Below are 15,063 nucleotides of genomic sequence, written 5' to 3' on the forward strand. Positions count from 1 at the left end.
AGAGCTAACATCCAGAGGCTGAACACGCTCCAGCATACAACTGAGGCTTCTGCTGGATTACTCTCCTGTATGAGAGAGGCTCCCACACAAACACTAACTCGCTCTGCACCTCGCGCATGCATGCAGCAAAGGCCAACCAGCTGTGAGGTTCTTGGTTACCCCACAGACAGTCACTCACAACTCTGCACACTGCTCTCTCTCTCTCTCTCTCTCTCTCTCTTTCTCTCTCTCTCTCTCTCCATCTAGCTGTCACTCAAGCACTAAACTCTAATTCTGACTGTAGCCTGAAAAGTGTTTTTTAATTATTTTTTTTTTAATTGACTTATGATAGAATAGCCGGAATACTAATGCTACCAACAGTGTTTTATTTAAAATGTTTTTGATAAGCCTCATTAGAACACTTTCGCTATGCTTTACATATCTTCCAAATAGCACACAATACAGCTACATACACCGTTTTCAGGTGTCTCTCTTTCACAAGCTGCAATTGATGCTGTTTTGATTATCCGTGTCATACAATAATATAATAGCAATTTTAGTAAACCCTGTTTTTAGTACAGTGAGATTTTTCTCAAGATTGTGGAAACATTGGCGTCATCATTTATTTGTGGCTCAGTGACTATGTCATGTTTCTTTTTGTTTTCTTTTTCTTTTGTTTTACTATGGACCTCTTTTGTGTCTGAAATAAAGATTGATTGATTGATTGATTGATTGATTGATTATTATGTTTTTTGTCTTGTGATGATTTACTCATCTTTGTAGGTGTTTTAGAAAAGTTAAAGCTCATGCATATAAAAGTTATGTTTTGTTTTTGTTTTTTTACCCACTCAGCTGCTTATATCTGCACTCTGAAAGTAATATCCTGGAGTCTGGTGACATTCATCATTCACTGTCTAACACCCCTAAATATCAAAACTGAGTTAATCTCAAGGCGTTAATGAAACACCTACAAAGGTGTTCAGTTTAGTCAAAAATCATTACTGCATCAGTAGATACTGTACAGCGTCAACAGGACCTGCTCAGTGTGGAACACTTGCATCAGTAGTGATAAGCTGTGCACAAATAAAAACAAAATAAACAAAGAGAAATGCTGAAAACGTAAAAGAAGAGAACAACCTGAGTGAGCAGCGACCAGCAGCACATGGTGTTTTAAGCACATTAACTTCTTCTGAGTATTTTTTCTTTAAGTTAAATTTCAGAAGCTTTGTAGCATTCTTCTCCACCTTTCTACATTTTCTCAAATCTTTCTGTTCTGATGGCACTGCAGTAGCAGGTATAGTGGCCAAAAACATGAAAAATGTGCAACAGGGGCTGGAGCTGTAGGAATAAAAACACCCCTGTGTACTGGTAGCGTGCGCTAGTTGGGTAATGGTTAGGACCTGCAGTAATATTTCACTATCACATTGATGTATGACCTCACCTTCACCCTACCCGCAGCAAGTCATTATGTTTTCATACCTTGATGCTCAAAATAGTTTAGTTTTCTAACATAGTAAACATTTTCTATTACAAAATGAAATTTTGTCTCAATGCCTTCACTTTTTCCACATTTTCATAAACACACATTACCATAAATCTTAATGTTTTTCACACTGCTAACCAGCCCATGATTAGAATCAACCCATACATTAAAAACTAACATGCGTATATGAATATTAATAGAGTTAATTGATACAGTAAAGAGGAATAAAAACAACAAAATCTAAACAAACATCTCAAACATAGCTGCAGATAAAGGAAATCAATATCTTGCAGCTTTCCGTTCCCTTTACATTCGAAAAGCAAAAAGCCAGACACCAAGCCAGACAGGGCGACACAAAAACAGGGAGGTGCCACTTGGCTTCTTGGCACTGTCAGCCATGCAGTTTGTGGGTGTGCGTACATGTGCATGTATGTGGGAGAGAGTGTGCTTGTTCTTGTATTACAGTAGAGTCAGGTCCCAGGACACGACAGCTGTCCCTTTCACGTCTGCTGTTGTGTTAGTCCTGATCAGCGCTGTGTCAGTCAGCAGGTCTTATGACGACAGTTGCTGAGTTCCAAACAACATACATCCGCAAAACCAGTGGCATTGCAGAGAGAAAAAAGCTTTACGGGAAATGTTTATAATGCTGCGTTGCATGCCACAGCACGGTATTTCGCTTAAATCAAAGTCAATGTAAAACAATTGGATATGATAAAGTGTAAGATGAAGGAAAAATGTTTAGGTTTAGAAATGTGTTTTCAGGTATAAAGCACAGAGAGTCCATATGCTTTTGGTTAGCATTAGAAAAACAACAACATTAACATCAAAAAAGATTCTTTTAGGACTAATTTTCAACTTTCAAGTCGTGATAATATATAGGTGGTTCATTCATGCTGCGAGAAAGTGATATTTTTCTGAAGATGACAGCAAAAGAGCTCTGTTCTCTTCGTTTGAGCTTTCAACGTGTGTCATGGAAGAAAAAGGTTGGTAGTTTTACAAGTAGAAACTACGTTCTCTGCAATATGTAACTGGAGGTTGCTGTTTTAATAATGCTAAAAAGGTCAAGTTGTTACAAAAACTGGTTGCTGGCTAAAGATTCTGGTAGGTTAATGTCTAAAATACTGATTATATCCCTGATTACTGGCTGGGCATTAATACTCCACCAATGACATACACACAAATGCAGTGGACACACAAATATCTAACTGAAACACATTACTCTGAAAGGCAAGCAGAGTTGCCCAGCAAAATTACATTTCTTTGATTTAGTTAAATATGCAGAGAGAATGCTGAAGTATTGTGTGTTTTTAAACAAAAATGAGAAATTTCTGGTGTGCACGCAATCAAAACCAAATACTCAAACGTTCGTGCTCTACATCCGTCCTTGTTTGAATCTCCTGTGTTGGTATGCTTGCATCTCCAAACCCTGCAGTGTGCACCATCTGTTTCCTCATAACTCATCACACACCACAGCGCATGCACAACAAAGGACACGCGCTCAAACATGCACCGCACATCATTAGCAAAACAAACACACGTATGCCTCGCACTTCAGCTGTAACTCTGCGTGACATAACAGACAGAAGAGCTGACAAAAGCTCCTGAAAGCCCGTGCAAATCTCTCCTCTGTGCTGCAGAGTCATCAGCGGAGGAAACGGGAAGAGATGCAGGCTTTGTCACTGGTAGCTGACTGGTGTCAGACTAACCGACAGATGGGCAGGCATGGCAGGCAGGAAACAAAGACGTGCACACACAGAGCTGTTTGTAAGATACAAAAATAGATTTTATTTTCCTCATGGACTTTGACCATTTCTCCAGAATTTAAATAAATAATGAATTCCGTGACTGCCAAGCAGCCACAGAAAGTGGAAACGCGACAAAATTACAGAAGCAAAGTCAGAAGATTTCTCAACAGCCGGTAACAATAAAAGCTTTGTAGAGTGGACAGACACACTGTTTTCATAGATCAAACTATTGTTTGATCTCCTGCTGCTATTGATGGCGCAACTGAGTCTTTTCTTTCAACCTTTATCAAACAGTCATTGTGTTTTACCTTTCAAGTTGATTTTGGCTGCACTTTTTGCTTTGAATGTTTGTTTGTGTTTTTCATGTCCCATATTTTAAGCTTATACCAGGTTCACTCACACATTTTTGTATGTATTTTGCATATAAAGTGATGATAAATTCTCCTTTGGAAGTTTTGCAAGCATTCGTAAGCTGATATTATTCAACTACAGTTCTTCAATCAGATTGTCCAGCGGACTGAAATCACCGTCATTCTTATTATGTATGCTACCTAATATAACAAACCAATCTTTAAAAAAAGAGTAAAAAAAAAAAAAAAGCAGGCTTCTATAAATAAGAATAAGTGCAATTGGTCAACAAACTAAGAATAAAAGTGAAAGGTTAAAAGAAAATTAAGTCTAAATATGTAAAGGTAGTGGAAGAAAACCACATGATCATGGAGGATAAAGGGATGCAAGGATGTTAAAACAAACAAACAAAAAAAAGCCATGTTCTGGTTTGTTTTAAGCAGAGTCACTACAGTGGCTAATCAACACTGGGATCCAGGCCAAACAGAGCTCCTCCTGGGAGAATCGCTCCTTCCTCTGGATCTATACATGGATTCATCATCTCTGTTTACTTTTGTCTGTCTCTTTGTCTGTGCCTATCTTCCTCCCTTTTCCTTTATCACTCCTTGACATTGCTTAGGTCATCACTTGCTACTTGCACAACTGCCTCCATCGTGACTGTTGATTAGGCGCCCGGTCCCTTTGTCCCCGCCATGTCTCCGTTTCCCATTTGAACTGTCACTAACCTTGAAAAGTTCTGGTTGCTTCCAGATTGCCAATTTGCACTCAACATCTAACAGAAGAATGCAATAAACTGGGAGAGGAAAAACCTATTGCTTCCAGCTTAAGCTGCTTTTTCCGTCCCTTCATCGCCTCAAGTCACTTTAAAATGCCTCTGAATTTTCAATATGCGTCATGTTTATACCACATAGACGTGTAATACATCTGAGTAAAAGTACTTTCAGACAAAAAAAGCTTTATGTTTTTTAATAATGGAAGTCTCAAGGTCTTGGCTTCAGAGAATTTCACACGCTAATAGAATCCCATTCAAAAACAATTATATTTTCTCATAAAAGACCAAGTAATTTCTTTTTTTTTTTTTTTTTTTTTTTTTACAGGTCATTATGGGTGTCATTGGCAAGATTTCTTCTCTCTAATAAGTGCCCTCTGAGTAATTAGTTTTACCTAATCCGTGGTTCTCAAACTGTGGTGCAGCTACTGCTGGTGGCACTCGGGCCGCCTCTGCTGATACTCAGGCTTAAAAAAACAAACAAACAAACGAACAAAAAAACAGTGCTAATTTAAAGCTAAGAAACCAACCAAACAAAAATTCTTAGTTCAGGCAGACCAATCTTTGTCCGAAAGAAACACTCCTCCTCTGTACTGAAAAGTGTGGTGTAACTCAATGTGCAGCATTAAAGTCGTTTTATGCCGTCTCTGATTAGTCTCACAGATTGTAGCAGAGAATGACATTATTCCTGCAGTTGAGCATGATCTAGTTGCAAGTCAGCTGGCAGTGAAATTAATTATTTGCTTCTGTGCTTATAGATATTTTCGATAAAAGCTGATGTATTTCTCTCCATTTAATCTGTTTGACACAAAAGGAGCATCTTCAAAAATACATTCTGTATAAAGCTAGCTATGATTAATAATCGTGAAAAATGCCAGTGACTTTTTCTGTCTGAATTAGTCATATTGGATATCAAAATCCGACAAGTACAAAGAGAATGAGCCCGCAGTTTTAAATTAACTTCAAATGCACAGTAACGTGAAATGATCATTTCATTCAATTGGAAAGGTGCTGAGAAACTGTTTTCTCATCTTGCTTTATTATCTATGTTGGTATCTTTAAACACATTTTCTGTGGGTTTAAAAGGAAAGAAGTAAAGCGCATTCAGTGAAACATGCCATTGTAACGCAAAGCATACGCAAAATGGTGCTACGGGGTATAAATGTTAATTTCCTTGTAGATGCACCATTACATACACATACAACAGGATGTATGCAGTAGATTATTATGCATAATTTCAGTACATACAGCTAATACTGCATTCCCCCCAGCTTCTATAAAGTATTCTTTAATAATCTCGTGTTCCCTCAGTGGGCTTCTTAAATCTAGTGTCCCGTGAGGCTCTGCCAGGCAAAGTGTAATTTAGAAAAGTGACGAAAAACTACTGAAATCCAATATTCATTTTATTTCTTTTTTCCCGAGCTGTACATAGGCTATATGTACATAAACCAGATAAAACAAGGAAGTAATCACTGTTTCACCAGAGAAAAAAATTGCTAATGAAAAAAAATGATCTCAATATAACACCAAAGCTACTTTTCCCAGCTCTACTGTAACAAGCATTCAGTATGTTATCCAAAAAAAAAAAAAACTCAGTGTAAAATACAAATGACTCGTATTTCTAATAGTATTTTGTAGCTTACATGACATATAACATATAAGCCATGATGGAAAAAGGTACAGTGAACGTTGGGTAATGCAACTATAACCGACACGTTATATTCAGTAACATATGCAATGGGCTATAAAGACTTGTTAAGACCGAGGGTTATTTCATTGAAGGCTGAGAATCTAGAGGTGTATAGGTTCCAGTCATTTCTAAATATATCAGTCACCAAAAGATGCTCACAGCACCCACTCAAACAGCACACTTTCCAGTACAGAAGTACAAGACTGTAATCAGAGCAAGGTCAGTGCTGATAGGGGGGAAAAAAGCAGCTCAGGCAGGAAGAAATTCAAACTCCCTCTCGTTATCTCCTTGGCTTTACTTAGAGTCATGCTGCATTCAGTGCATCTTGTGAGTGGAAGGTCCAAAAGGTTTATATGTGTGTTTCTGAGAAAGAAAGAAATAGATGGTGTGCAAGCACCAGAACTGGCACTGCATTTAGAAGTACTTAGATGAAATGCTGGCATATATTTCACGACAATAAATTAACTGTGATAATTTGCTCCAGTATAGTATTCTTTGCGTAACAAAAACTACACAAAGTGGAGGAGAATGTTTGGAGAAGTCCAGGTAGATGAACCCTGGCTCAGAAACAGGTGTTAGTATGAGGAATCTGGGAATGAAGTCAACCCAACTTTCTAGAAACGACTTGGAAAAACTGTTGATATGCCAGACTAACTAATACCAAGTTAATGGTAAAAAGATCTGTTAGTATTTTGAATTCTCAGACATTGTAAAAACTTCAGCATTAGTGAGGCTGGTGTACTAACCTAACCACTTGTTTGGTATAGTAAACTCTGTGACATGATACACAATTTTAACAATCTGAGCCATTTAAATGTGATGTGATTATCATCACCTTTGTCTAATAACTGAGAGAAGCGGAAGTATTGGAGAACGGCTTGTATTTTTAAAAAGAAAACTGTGGGGCGATACCTGTCAAAGATTTCTAAAATGTTTCAAAATCGAACTGTTTTTTTTTTTTTTGGACAAGGCTGCAGAGTGTTTCTTCACACCAGCGTACGCTTAAGACTTGAGAAACTGTAGTAGCGAACCTTAGAAGTTTCTTGCAGTGACTCATCCGCTTTCATTAAAACGACACCCACGTGCACATTCACACCATCGCATGATTCTATTATACACACCAATAATTCTGCAGCATTTCTTTGACACTTATCTTTATAAATGCCGCAAAGCTTTTGAAATAACTCTGCCTTCATAGTGAAAAATGTCCTCCAAGTCCATCAGCTTTAAAGGCAAAACATTCTCTCTCTTCGCTAAGAAACTCTGAGACTGACCTGGCATTAAGATCACTTTTTTTCAAGAAAATTAGACTGAACGTAGAGGTGGAATTTGGGGTTTTCTTTTCACATCTTTTTATTATTATTATTATTATTATTATTATTATTATTATTATTGTTATTATTATTATTATTATTATTATTATTGTTGTTGTTTTTTAACAATTAAAATTTATTTTAAAAAGTAGAGAATCTGCAAAAATTATTTTGAACTTAGTTTTAACCATGAATTTCAGCCAGCTAAGTCATTTTGCTGAAGGCTAACAAAATTTCTGCCATTACATTTTTTCAGTGATGTTAAACATTAGGTTGGTAAAGACACTTTTGATTTAACGTCAGGGTCAAATCATACTTTTACACCAATATAATTGGTGCAAAAGTATTCACACCAATTATATTTCATAAAAAATTAGATAAACCTGAAGCAAGGCCAGGCTGTTCTACTTGGATTTTCTCTACTTTTTCCATCTTTGCATCATTTAGCTAAAGCCGTCATCTGAAGTCAAAGGGCTTAAAAAATTTCACAGCATTCTTTACAAAGCACAATGAAGACAGTCATCCATAAAAAAATGAAAATGTAGGACAATAGAGACATTTAAAATAAGAATGAGTGTTTCTACAACATTTTTGATGAGACAAAATAAAAGAGCATCACCACGAGAAGACCATCTCCCTGTAAAACATGATGGTGAAAGCATAATTGTCTGTGATGAATGAAATGATCAAAATACAGTTCTGACTCAAAACCTTCAAATATCTGCCGAAAAGTTGAAGATGAGGAGAAATTATTTTTTTTCATTGCAAACAAATTAGCTTTTAAAGTAACTTTAGAGGTGAAAAGGTGTTTTAAAAATAAATAAATTAATTAATTAATAAATAAAATAAACTGAGTCAAATAAACCACCATGCAGTAGAATGATAGATTGGCATTTGAATTATGTTTAGTTGTGTATAGAAGGCGAACTTGGCATACATGCCGTGTGTATTTTTGTCTTGCCCCACTATGTTCAGCATCTCAGCCCCAGCGGACCCTGTGGACACAAACCACTTAGAGAAAAGAAGATTTAATAGATTTTAAAATATTTCTCAACCAACGTGTCTCACTTTAAGAGCCAGCCCGAATAAAACTTTATATATAAAATCATCAATCAACAGTGCTCCTCAACTCCTCTGCTACCCTTTCTTTCAGCCTTTCTTTCAGAAGACAATTAAAGCATCTGTAATGAGATCTGGATATGAGAGATATCCCAGACAAATGAGTAGCAAGCATTTGCTCAAAGCTCAAATAAGTCAGAGGCGGCAAAATAATGATGTGGAATTTAAAGTGAGTCTGTTGTGTGACCGTGTTTATGGTCTGTGGTCATAATCACGAGTCTGAAATAGTGCAACAGCTGTTGGAGATTCCAAAATGAACAGTGGCAAATCGGAATAAGCCTGAGTTTATGCAATAAATGGAACCCATCCAGCATTCTTTGGCCTGGGCGCGTTCACACTGCAGCCTGAAGTGACCCAATTCCGATTTTTTTTTTTTTTTTACCTAATGCGACCTGTATCCTATCTTTTTATGGCAGTGTGAACAGCACAGGTCGGATATTTTTCGAATGTGACCCATATCCGACACGTATCCGATGCAAATGCGACCTACTAATGTCCAGGTCCCATTCATCCGAACTGAACGTCACTGATTCTCCACAAATGTCACTATTCTGCGTCCTGATATGCACAAGTTTGCTGCTGTTCTCAAACAGTTGGCTTTAGAAATTAATTTTAACTCCATCGACATCACTACGCATGTAATGACAAGAGAAACACAGGTTCTCACGCTAGCCTTTTGTCTCACAGCTTTTGTAGTTTTCAGATTTTTCTAGTTATTGCTCAATCTGTAGATATGAGCAAGTTTAGGTGGGTATATTAACACACACCTTGGTTACATGAGTGGCATGTTCTCCCCTTCTTCCCATTATGAAAAGTGGCTAGGAGCTTTTTTCTCTAGCATCACATTAGCATCTTAGTCAAACAGGATGTTGTGGATCACTAATTAGAGGATCTAGAAACTCTAATGTATTTTTTTTTTAAATGCTTGAATCACATTTATTTTTATAGGAATTGTGAGGGGATAGGAGGAAACAAAATAAAATATTTTTCAAAACATGTTATGATTCAAGATGGAACTGGACCATACTCCATGGCAACAATGTTTTACACAACATGTGACTTTTAAAACTGGTGAATTTAAACATATACAAAAGAAAAATAAACTTACAGTTTAGACTACAACTAGCAAAAGGAGAGGGAGAGAATTTAAGCCTTCTAGCTAACAGTGGTAAGTAACTATGCTTCATAAAAATTACTTTAGTTATACACTGTAATTGAGCTTGGACAATGGTAAAGAGCAAGACCAATAGAGCCTTGACAATACATTGCTTTCCTATTTATGTCATTACCAATAAAAAAACAAATGTGATCTTAATGACGTCTCAATGTTGGCTCTAATGTGTTATATTATAGCCTCCATGTATGAAAAACAATCTAACTTTTCACGCGGAACCGGAGAAGAGAAAATTTCCTGATGGCAGCCTCTAGAAGAAAGACAGGCCACACTGCCTCTCGCTTCAGGTGCAGCTTTTCCTCAAAAACTTTACATTTTCCTTACTGTGTGATGGTTGTAACGTTTTTATGTTGTGCTACTTTCTTTGTATAATGTTTGTTACCTTATGTTTTTATTTGAATCAGGCTCAAATGTTTTTATTAGAATTTGTATAAAGATCGGCAAAAAAAAGAAAGAAAAGGCATGTATCAATGCAATCCACTGTATCTCTGTTTAGCCAATAAATTCACTTTTTCTGACTGATCAGGTCGCGACAGCAGGCAGCAAGTGACAGGAGATTCTGTATCGTATGGATCAACAGAATGGTGAATAAACAGGTGGAGAAGAAAATCGCTGAAGTGCAGGAAGAGATTCTTCTCATGTATCTCGAGCTGAGAGTGCACATAGCAGCCAAGTTTAAGGAGCATTTGGGAGAAGCAGTGGTGACGCAAAACAGAGAAACCCCCGGATTTAATAGGTTATCTGATACAGAAGAGATGGAGACAATGCAGCTTACAGATGAAGGAGGAGAAGAAAAAACACAGAGCGGTAGTGACTATCCAACACACTCATCACCAGAACCAGATCAAGGCTTCAGGAAGACTTTAGGCACATTCAGTGAATTCGATTTGGTGGATATCAGAGACACAGACGTCGAGCATTTTCCCGGCAATGATCACAGTGCGTCGCAAGAGGCCCGCCGAGAGCCGATTTCTCCGTCAGGTGACCCAGCTGTCTGTGACAGCTGCAAGCTGATGAAGAAATCAGCGGAGAAACAATGCCCCCACGATCCCTCCCAAATGCTCACGGGCAGAGAGGAGAAAAGCGTCGAGGACAAAGCAAAAGCGGAGCAGGACGCACTGATGAAGGCGCAGTGGAAGGAGTGGCTGGACAAGCAGGAAATGAAAGGGAAGAAGAGGCACGAACAGAGGAACGTTCACCAAAGAGCGATGAGATCGAGCTCATCAGACAAACAAACGACGAAAACAAAAAAATCTGGACAAATAGGCACCATGAAGAAAATCAAAACATATATAAGTGAATTGTTTAATTCTTCTGAAAAGAAAAAGTGGGACATGCTTTATGAGGAGGACTGACCCTCAACTCCTCAAGGATTAGTTTGTTGTCTCAATGTCATGCTGCGCATAAAGGCTCAAACTACAGTTACTCAATAAACAATGAACACAGTCTGCAGCGTACCATTTTGTCAGCACTCCAGAGAACAAAGTGAATTAATGCATGAGGTGAGCTGAGGCAAAGTTGACTACAAACATGGTTTCTTTACCTTCCAAACACTGCCAGATATTGAAGACACAACCAGGGTGCGCCATGATGCACAATATTAAAAATAATGTAAGTTACATACTGAAAATGGTTGTTGTTACTTATTTTCAGGTAAAAGGAAAGGTAATACTGTCGCAGACCATGGCTAACGATCCTGCAGCTTGTCCCTGTGCAGTGCAAAAGTTTTATTTTTCTATTATTATTTTTTATCTGAATTAGTTTGGTGACTAGTCAGACCTCAACTGGACTTATTCTGCACAGAACAGAAATAGATGTAGACGTATTTTAAGAGTTATACCATCATTCGACAAGTGTCATGCAGGGACGCTGTTCATGCAAAAGCCACCAGTCCTTCCAAGCACCGACAAAACAATCAAATGTGCTGTTCCGTTAACTAAATGTTCATACCTACCTCCTACTCCCTGCTAGAAAACAGTTGGTGCAGTGCAAATGCTTTTCGAAATGAAATCAAAAAAGATTACACATGAGAACTGCTCTCACTTGGCAAACATCTAAGGCAGAAATGAAGATCAAAGCTTTTAGACGCCTACATTAATATTCATTTATCAGAGGAAAAATAAAGGCTCAGACCACATTTGTCAGAAAACATCCAGAGCTCTTCAAAACTTCAGAAAATGGTAACGGCAAACTCCAACCGCGTCCAGAACCATCAATATTATTAAATTATAGTTAACGGGGGGTTTTGTTAAAATGTCGTACAACATTCGTTTTCTCACATATTCCAAGTCAGTCTTGAGCGCTCGGTCACAATGGGGCCAATCAATATTTAATTTGGTCATTTTGGTCCACTACGCATTACATATACAGTAACAGGAAGGCAGGCTGAATGTTCGGATGTTTTCTGCTACATGAAGTGTTTTACATGCAAGTCAAAAAAGATCAGTTCTGAATTTACCTGACCATGTGTTTAAAACAGGTTTGCTGTGAGTCTCTCAGAAGTTTCGTTGCAAATTTCAAATAGAAATTCTGACCTTTGACACTGACTTTCTTCTTGCCCTTCATCCTTAGTGCTGGAGTGCAGAACTGGCTGCTGTCTGTTCACTAATGTTCACTATATTAAGGCCTTAACAGAACAGATGCATTCATGCTGAGATCAAACAGCACGCATATCGAAATTTGTGCAGACAGCAGACTGGACTGGATTTTATTTAAGAGTGTCAGATTGAAATTAGCTTAATGCAAATGCACACCACACTTTTGAGATTACTTACTTTTTTAAAAATTGTGAAAACCATGTATAGTTTTCCTTCCACTCCACCAGCATGTTTGTACTACTTTGAGTTGGTCTATTACACTAAATCTAACACATTGTAAATGTTGGCAAATTAGGTCATTATTGGTTGTGAAGGCAAGAGAAAGTCAGTAATCATATTTCAAAGGAAACACTGTAAAGGACTCATAGCAAGCTGAAAGCTTTTTTTAAAATTATTATTTATGATGTACCAAAGTGCTTACAGCAGGACAGTCTCATCTCTCTTGGAAGTCAAATCAGATTTTCACCAGCAGGTGGCACTAGGTCTCTTCCAAGGTGCATCACAAGTAACGCTTCACATCAGCAGCACCAACAGAAAAAAACCATCCTGCAGATACTGTACTGAATTACTTGCTGTCTGTCATTTCATTGCACTTTGTAAAGGAGATGACGATGTGCCAAAGTATGGAGCCAGACCATTAAATAAAACCAGAACCTCAAAGAGGTGCCAGTCCTAAAAAATACGCTCACTAAAACAACATGTGCTGCACACACACTAAGTGTGAGGGTGAGACTAACACCTGCAATACAGGAGTAAGTTATATTGTAATGTGCATGATTTCCAACTCCTGTAGTCAAACCTAACACGAGAAAATAAGAAGCTTTATTGTGGTGCAAGTGGTGAGCTAATTGAAACTGTAAATACAAAAACTGCTGGATTAGTTTAATCAAAATGATGGGTTAACAATACCCATTCGTGCAGAGAGTTAGAGATCTCACAGCCCACTTTTCTATCAGACCACTACAAAGAAAACAACAAAACAAAACTCATCCATTCCTTCAATAAAATGTTCCATCTGCCTTTTTGCTTTTTTTTTTTTAACAGGTTGCCATTTTACTAGACTCTAGATACAAGATGTATTAGAATTAACAAAAGCTGTAAACTTCTGCCATAGCTTAAATCATTTTGATTTAGAACTGATTTTGACTTGTATAGACCATTACAAATAAAAATAAAAATCCGACAGAGAAAAATGAGTAGCTGCCAGGGAAGCTGTGGGTAGCCTAATAAAAACACCAAGAGTTTTACCTGTGTTCAAGTGTCCTCTGCACCTTTTGTGTCATTCAGATATTACTACCATTAGAGTTATCTTATTTTTTTTTAAAACTACAAAGTTTTAAAAGTGTACATCTTGGACCCACCGCTTGGCTGCTCTGCATGCACAGCTATAAGTGCTGTAATGCAAAGGTAGTCAACTCACGTCCTCAAGCCGACAGAATTGTACGTTTTCTTTTTTTTTTTTCATGTTTCAACACAGGGGATTAAAATTTAAATAATTTCCCATCAATGACTGAAGAGAAGTGTTTATGATTTATTTAGTAACTCAAGTATTCTGAAGCAGCAGGGAGACCTCAAAAAGTGAGCTGTCAGGATGGAGGATTCTCTCTGCTCTGCACTGTGTGAATCTGTCCTCCTGCACGGTTCTGTCAATGTTCTCATCTGGCATTTATTAGGCTAAAAGCCTTTGCAAGACGAGGCTCTCTGGATCCACACACCAATCAACCTTTAATATGGGTATTCATTCCCAGTTAATTCAAATCCTCTTAATCCTACTACCTTTTTTTTTTTTTTTTTTTTTTTTTTTTTTACAAACCTTTTATACATTTAAGCAGTTCTGGTGCTTTTATTGGAGATTTGTCCCCACTGGAAGCATTTTTATTAACACTAAAAAACATATTCATCCAAAAGTCATCCAAAATCCTCTTTACTAGTATGTTTGAGTACCTCCAATTTGGCTGTTCAATCAGGACTTTTAGAAATGCATGAAAACGTTCCAACTCAACCCGGCATCAATGAGCCTCTTAAACAACATCATTTAAAATCATTCTGTAGAGAAATATTAATGTCAGTAAATGTGTTAATGACTCGAGTTTTACTACACAATTAGCACAAGCTTGTACCAGCTATAATTCATATTATTTTTTTTTTATAATGAAAACTGGTAGTAAACTGATTATAGGGAGGATTGACTTTATACAGTGCAATAGGCCTATAAGAGGAGGATTTTTGCCTTTTGAAATTAAAGTCGCTGTTAAGAAAAAGACGTTAAAAGGTTGTTTTCTTTATAGATCTTCCAAAAAGACAGACAATACCTATTGATCAAGAAAAATGATGCAAGTCAAAGCTCTACAGTGTGAGTGAAAACATTTTCCAGGGTAGACATACAGTAGGCACTGTCCCGATCTTAAAAATGTACATGTGTAGCAGTGCAGGAGAGCAGAAGCGCTCCTTCTGTCCTCCTCTGTCACCATTATCCCCAAACAGATCAGATGCAAGCCTGCAGCAAACATGAAAATAAATAAAAATAAATAAATAAAGAAATACAAATAAATAAATAAATAAATAAATAAATAAAACAGGCCTTCTTGAACGGTATATTTAGCTCATCATTCTTTTCCCACCAATGTTTAAAACCACCAGCTGTCCAGGTTGCAGCCTATTTGCCTAATGATCACGACGTATGTTTGACAAGCCAGGGGTTTAGCTAAAGTGAGATCAAGTAAAATCAGACGGAATAATCCGGTCAGTTTTATAACAGCTCTGTCTCAGTAAAGCTTCACCATGTGTTGGGCCAGCAATACAGAGAAAACGTGAAAATGAGAGGTACATTTTTAACATACATACAT

The 15,063-nt window shown here is 37.4% G+C and overlaps 2 protein-coding genes across 2 annotated transcripts in view; one reads left to right on the plus strand and one right to left on the minus strand.

Annotated features, from left to right (window-relative positions):
* Positions 1-15,063, minus strand: part of LOC106926926 (multiple C2 and transmembrane domain-containing protein 1-like) — a 148,093-nt gene that overhangs the window by 117,531 nt on the left and 15,499 nt on the right. The window lies entirely within an intron of this gene.
* LOC106918713 (uncharacterized) lies at positions 9,797-11,053 on the plus strand. The gene is made up of 2 exons (XM_014988685.2): positions 9,797-9,907; positions 10,147-11,053. Exons 1-2 carry the CDS (start codon positions 9,861-9,863, stop codon positions 10,973-10,975), a joined length of 876 nt encoding a protein of 291 aa, XP_014844171.1. The 5' UTR covers positions 9,797-9,860; the 3' UTR covers positions 10,976-11,053.

Source organism: Poecilia mexicana, unplaced genomic scaffold (genome assembly GCF_051168715.1).
Source record: "Poecilia mexicana isolate PSO_F unplaced genomic scaffold, ASM5116871v1 scaffold_9, whole genome shotgun sequence".
Classification (NCBI taxonomy): Eukaryota; Metazoa; Chordata; class Actinopteri; order Cyprinodontiformes; family Poeciliidae; genus Poecilia; species Poecilia mexicana.

Coding starts and splice junctions, on each gene's coding strand:
- LOC106918713 (XM_014988685.2), top strand. CDS start 9,861: ATGGCAGCCTCTAGAAGAAAGACAGGCCACACTGCCTCTCGCTTCAG. Junction 9,908..10,146: donor CACACTGCCTCTCGCTTCAG/GTGCAGCTTTTC, acceptor CTGACTGATCAG/GTCGCGACAGCAGGCAGCAA.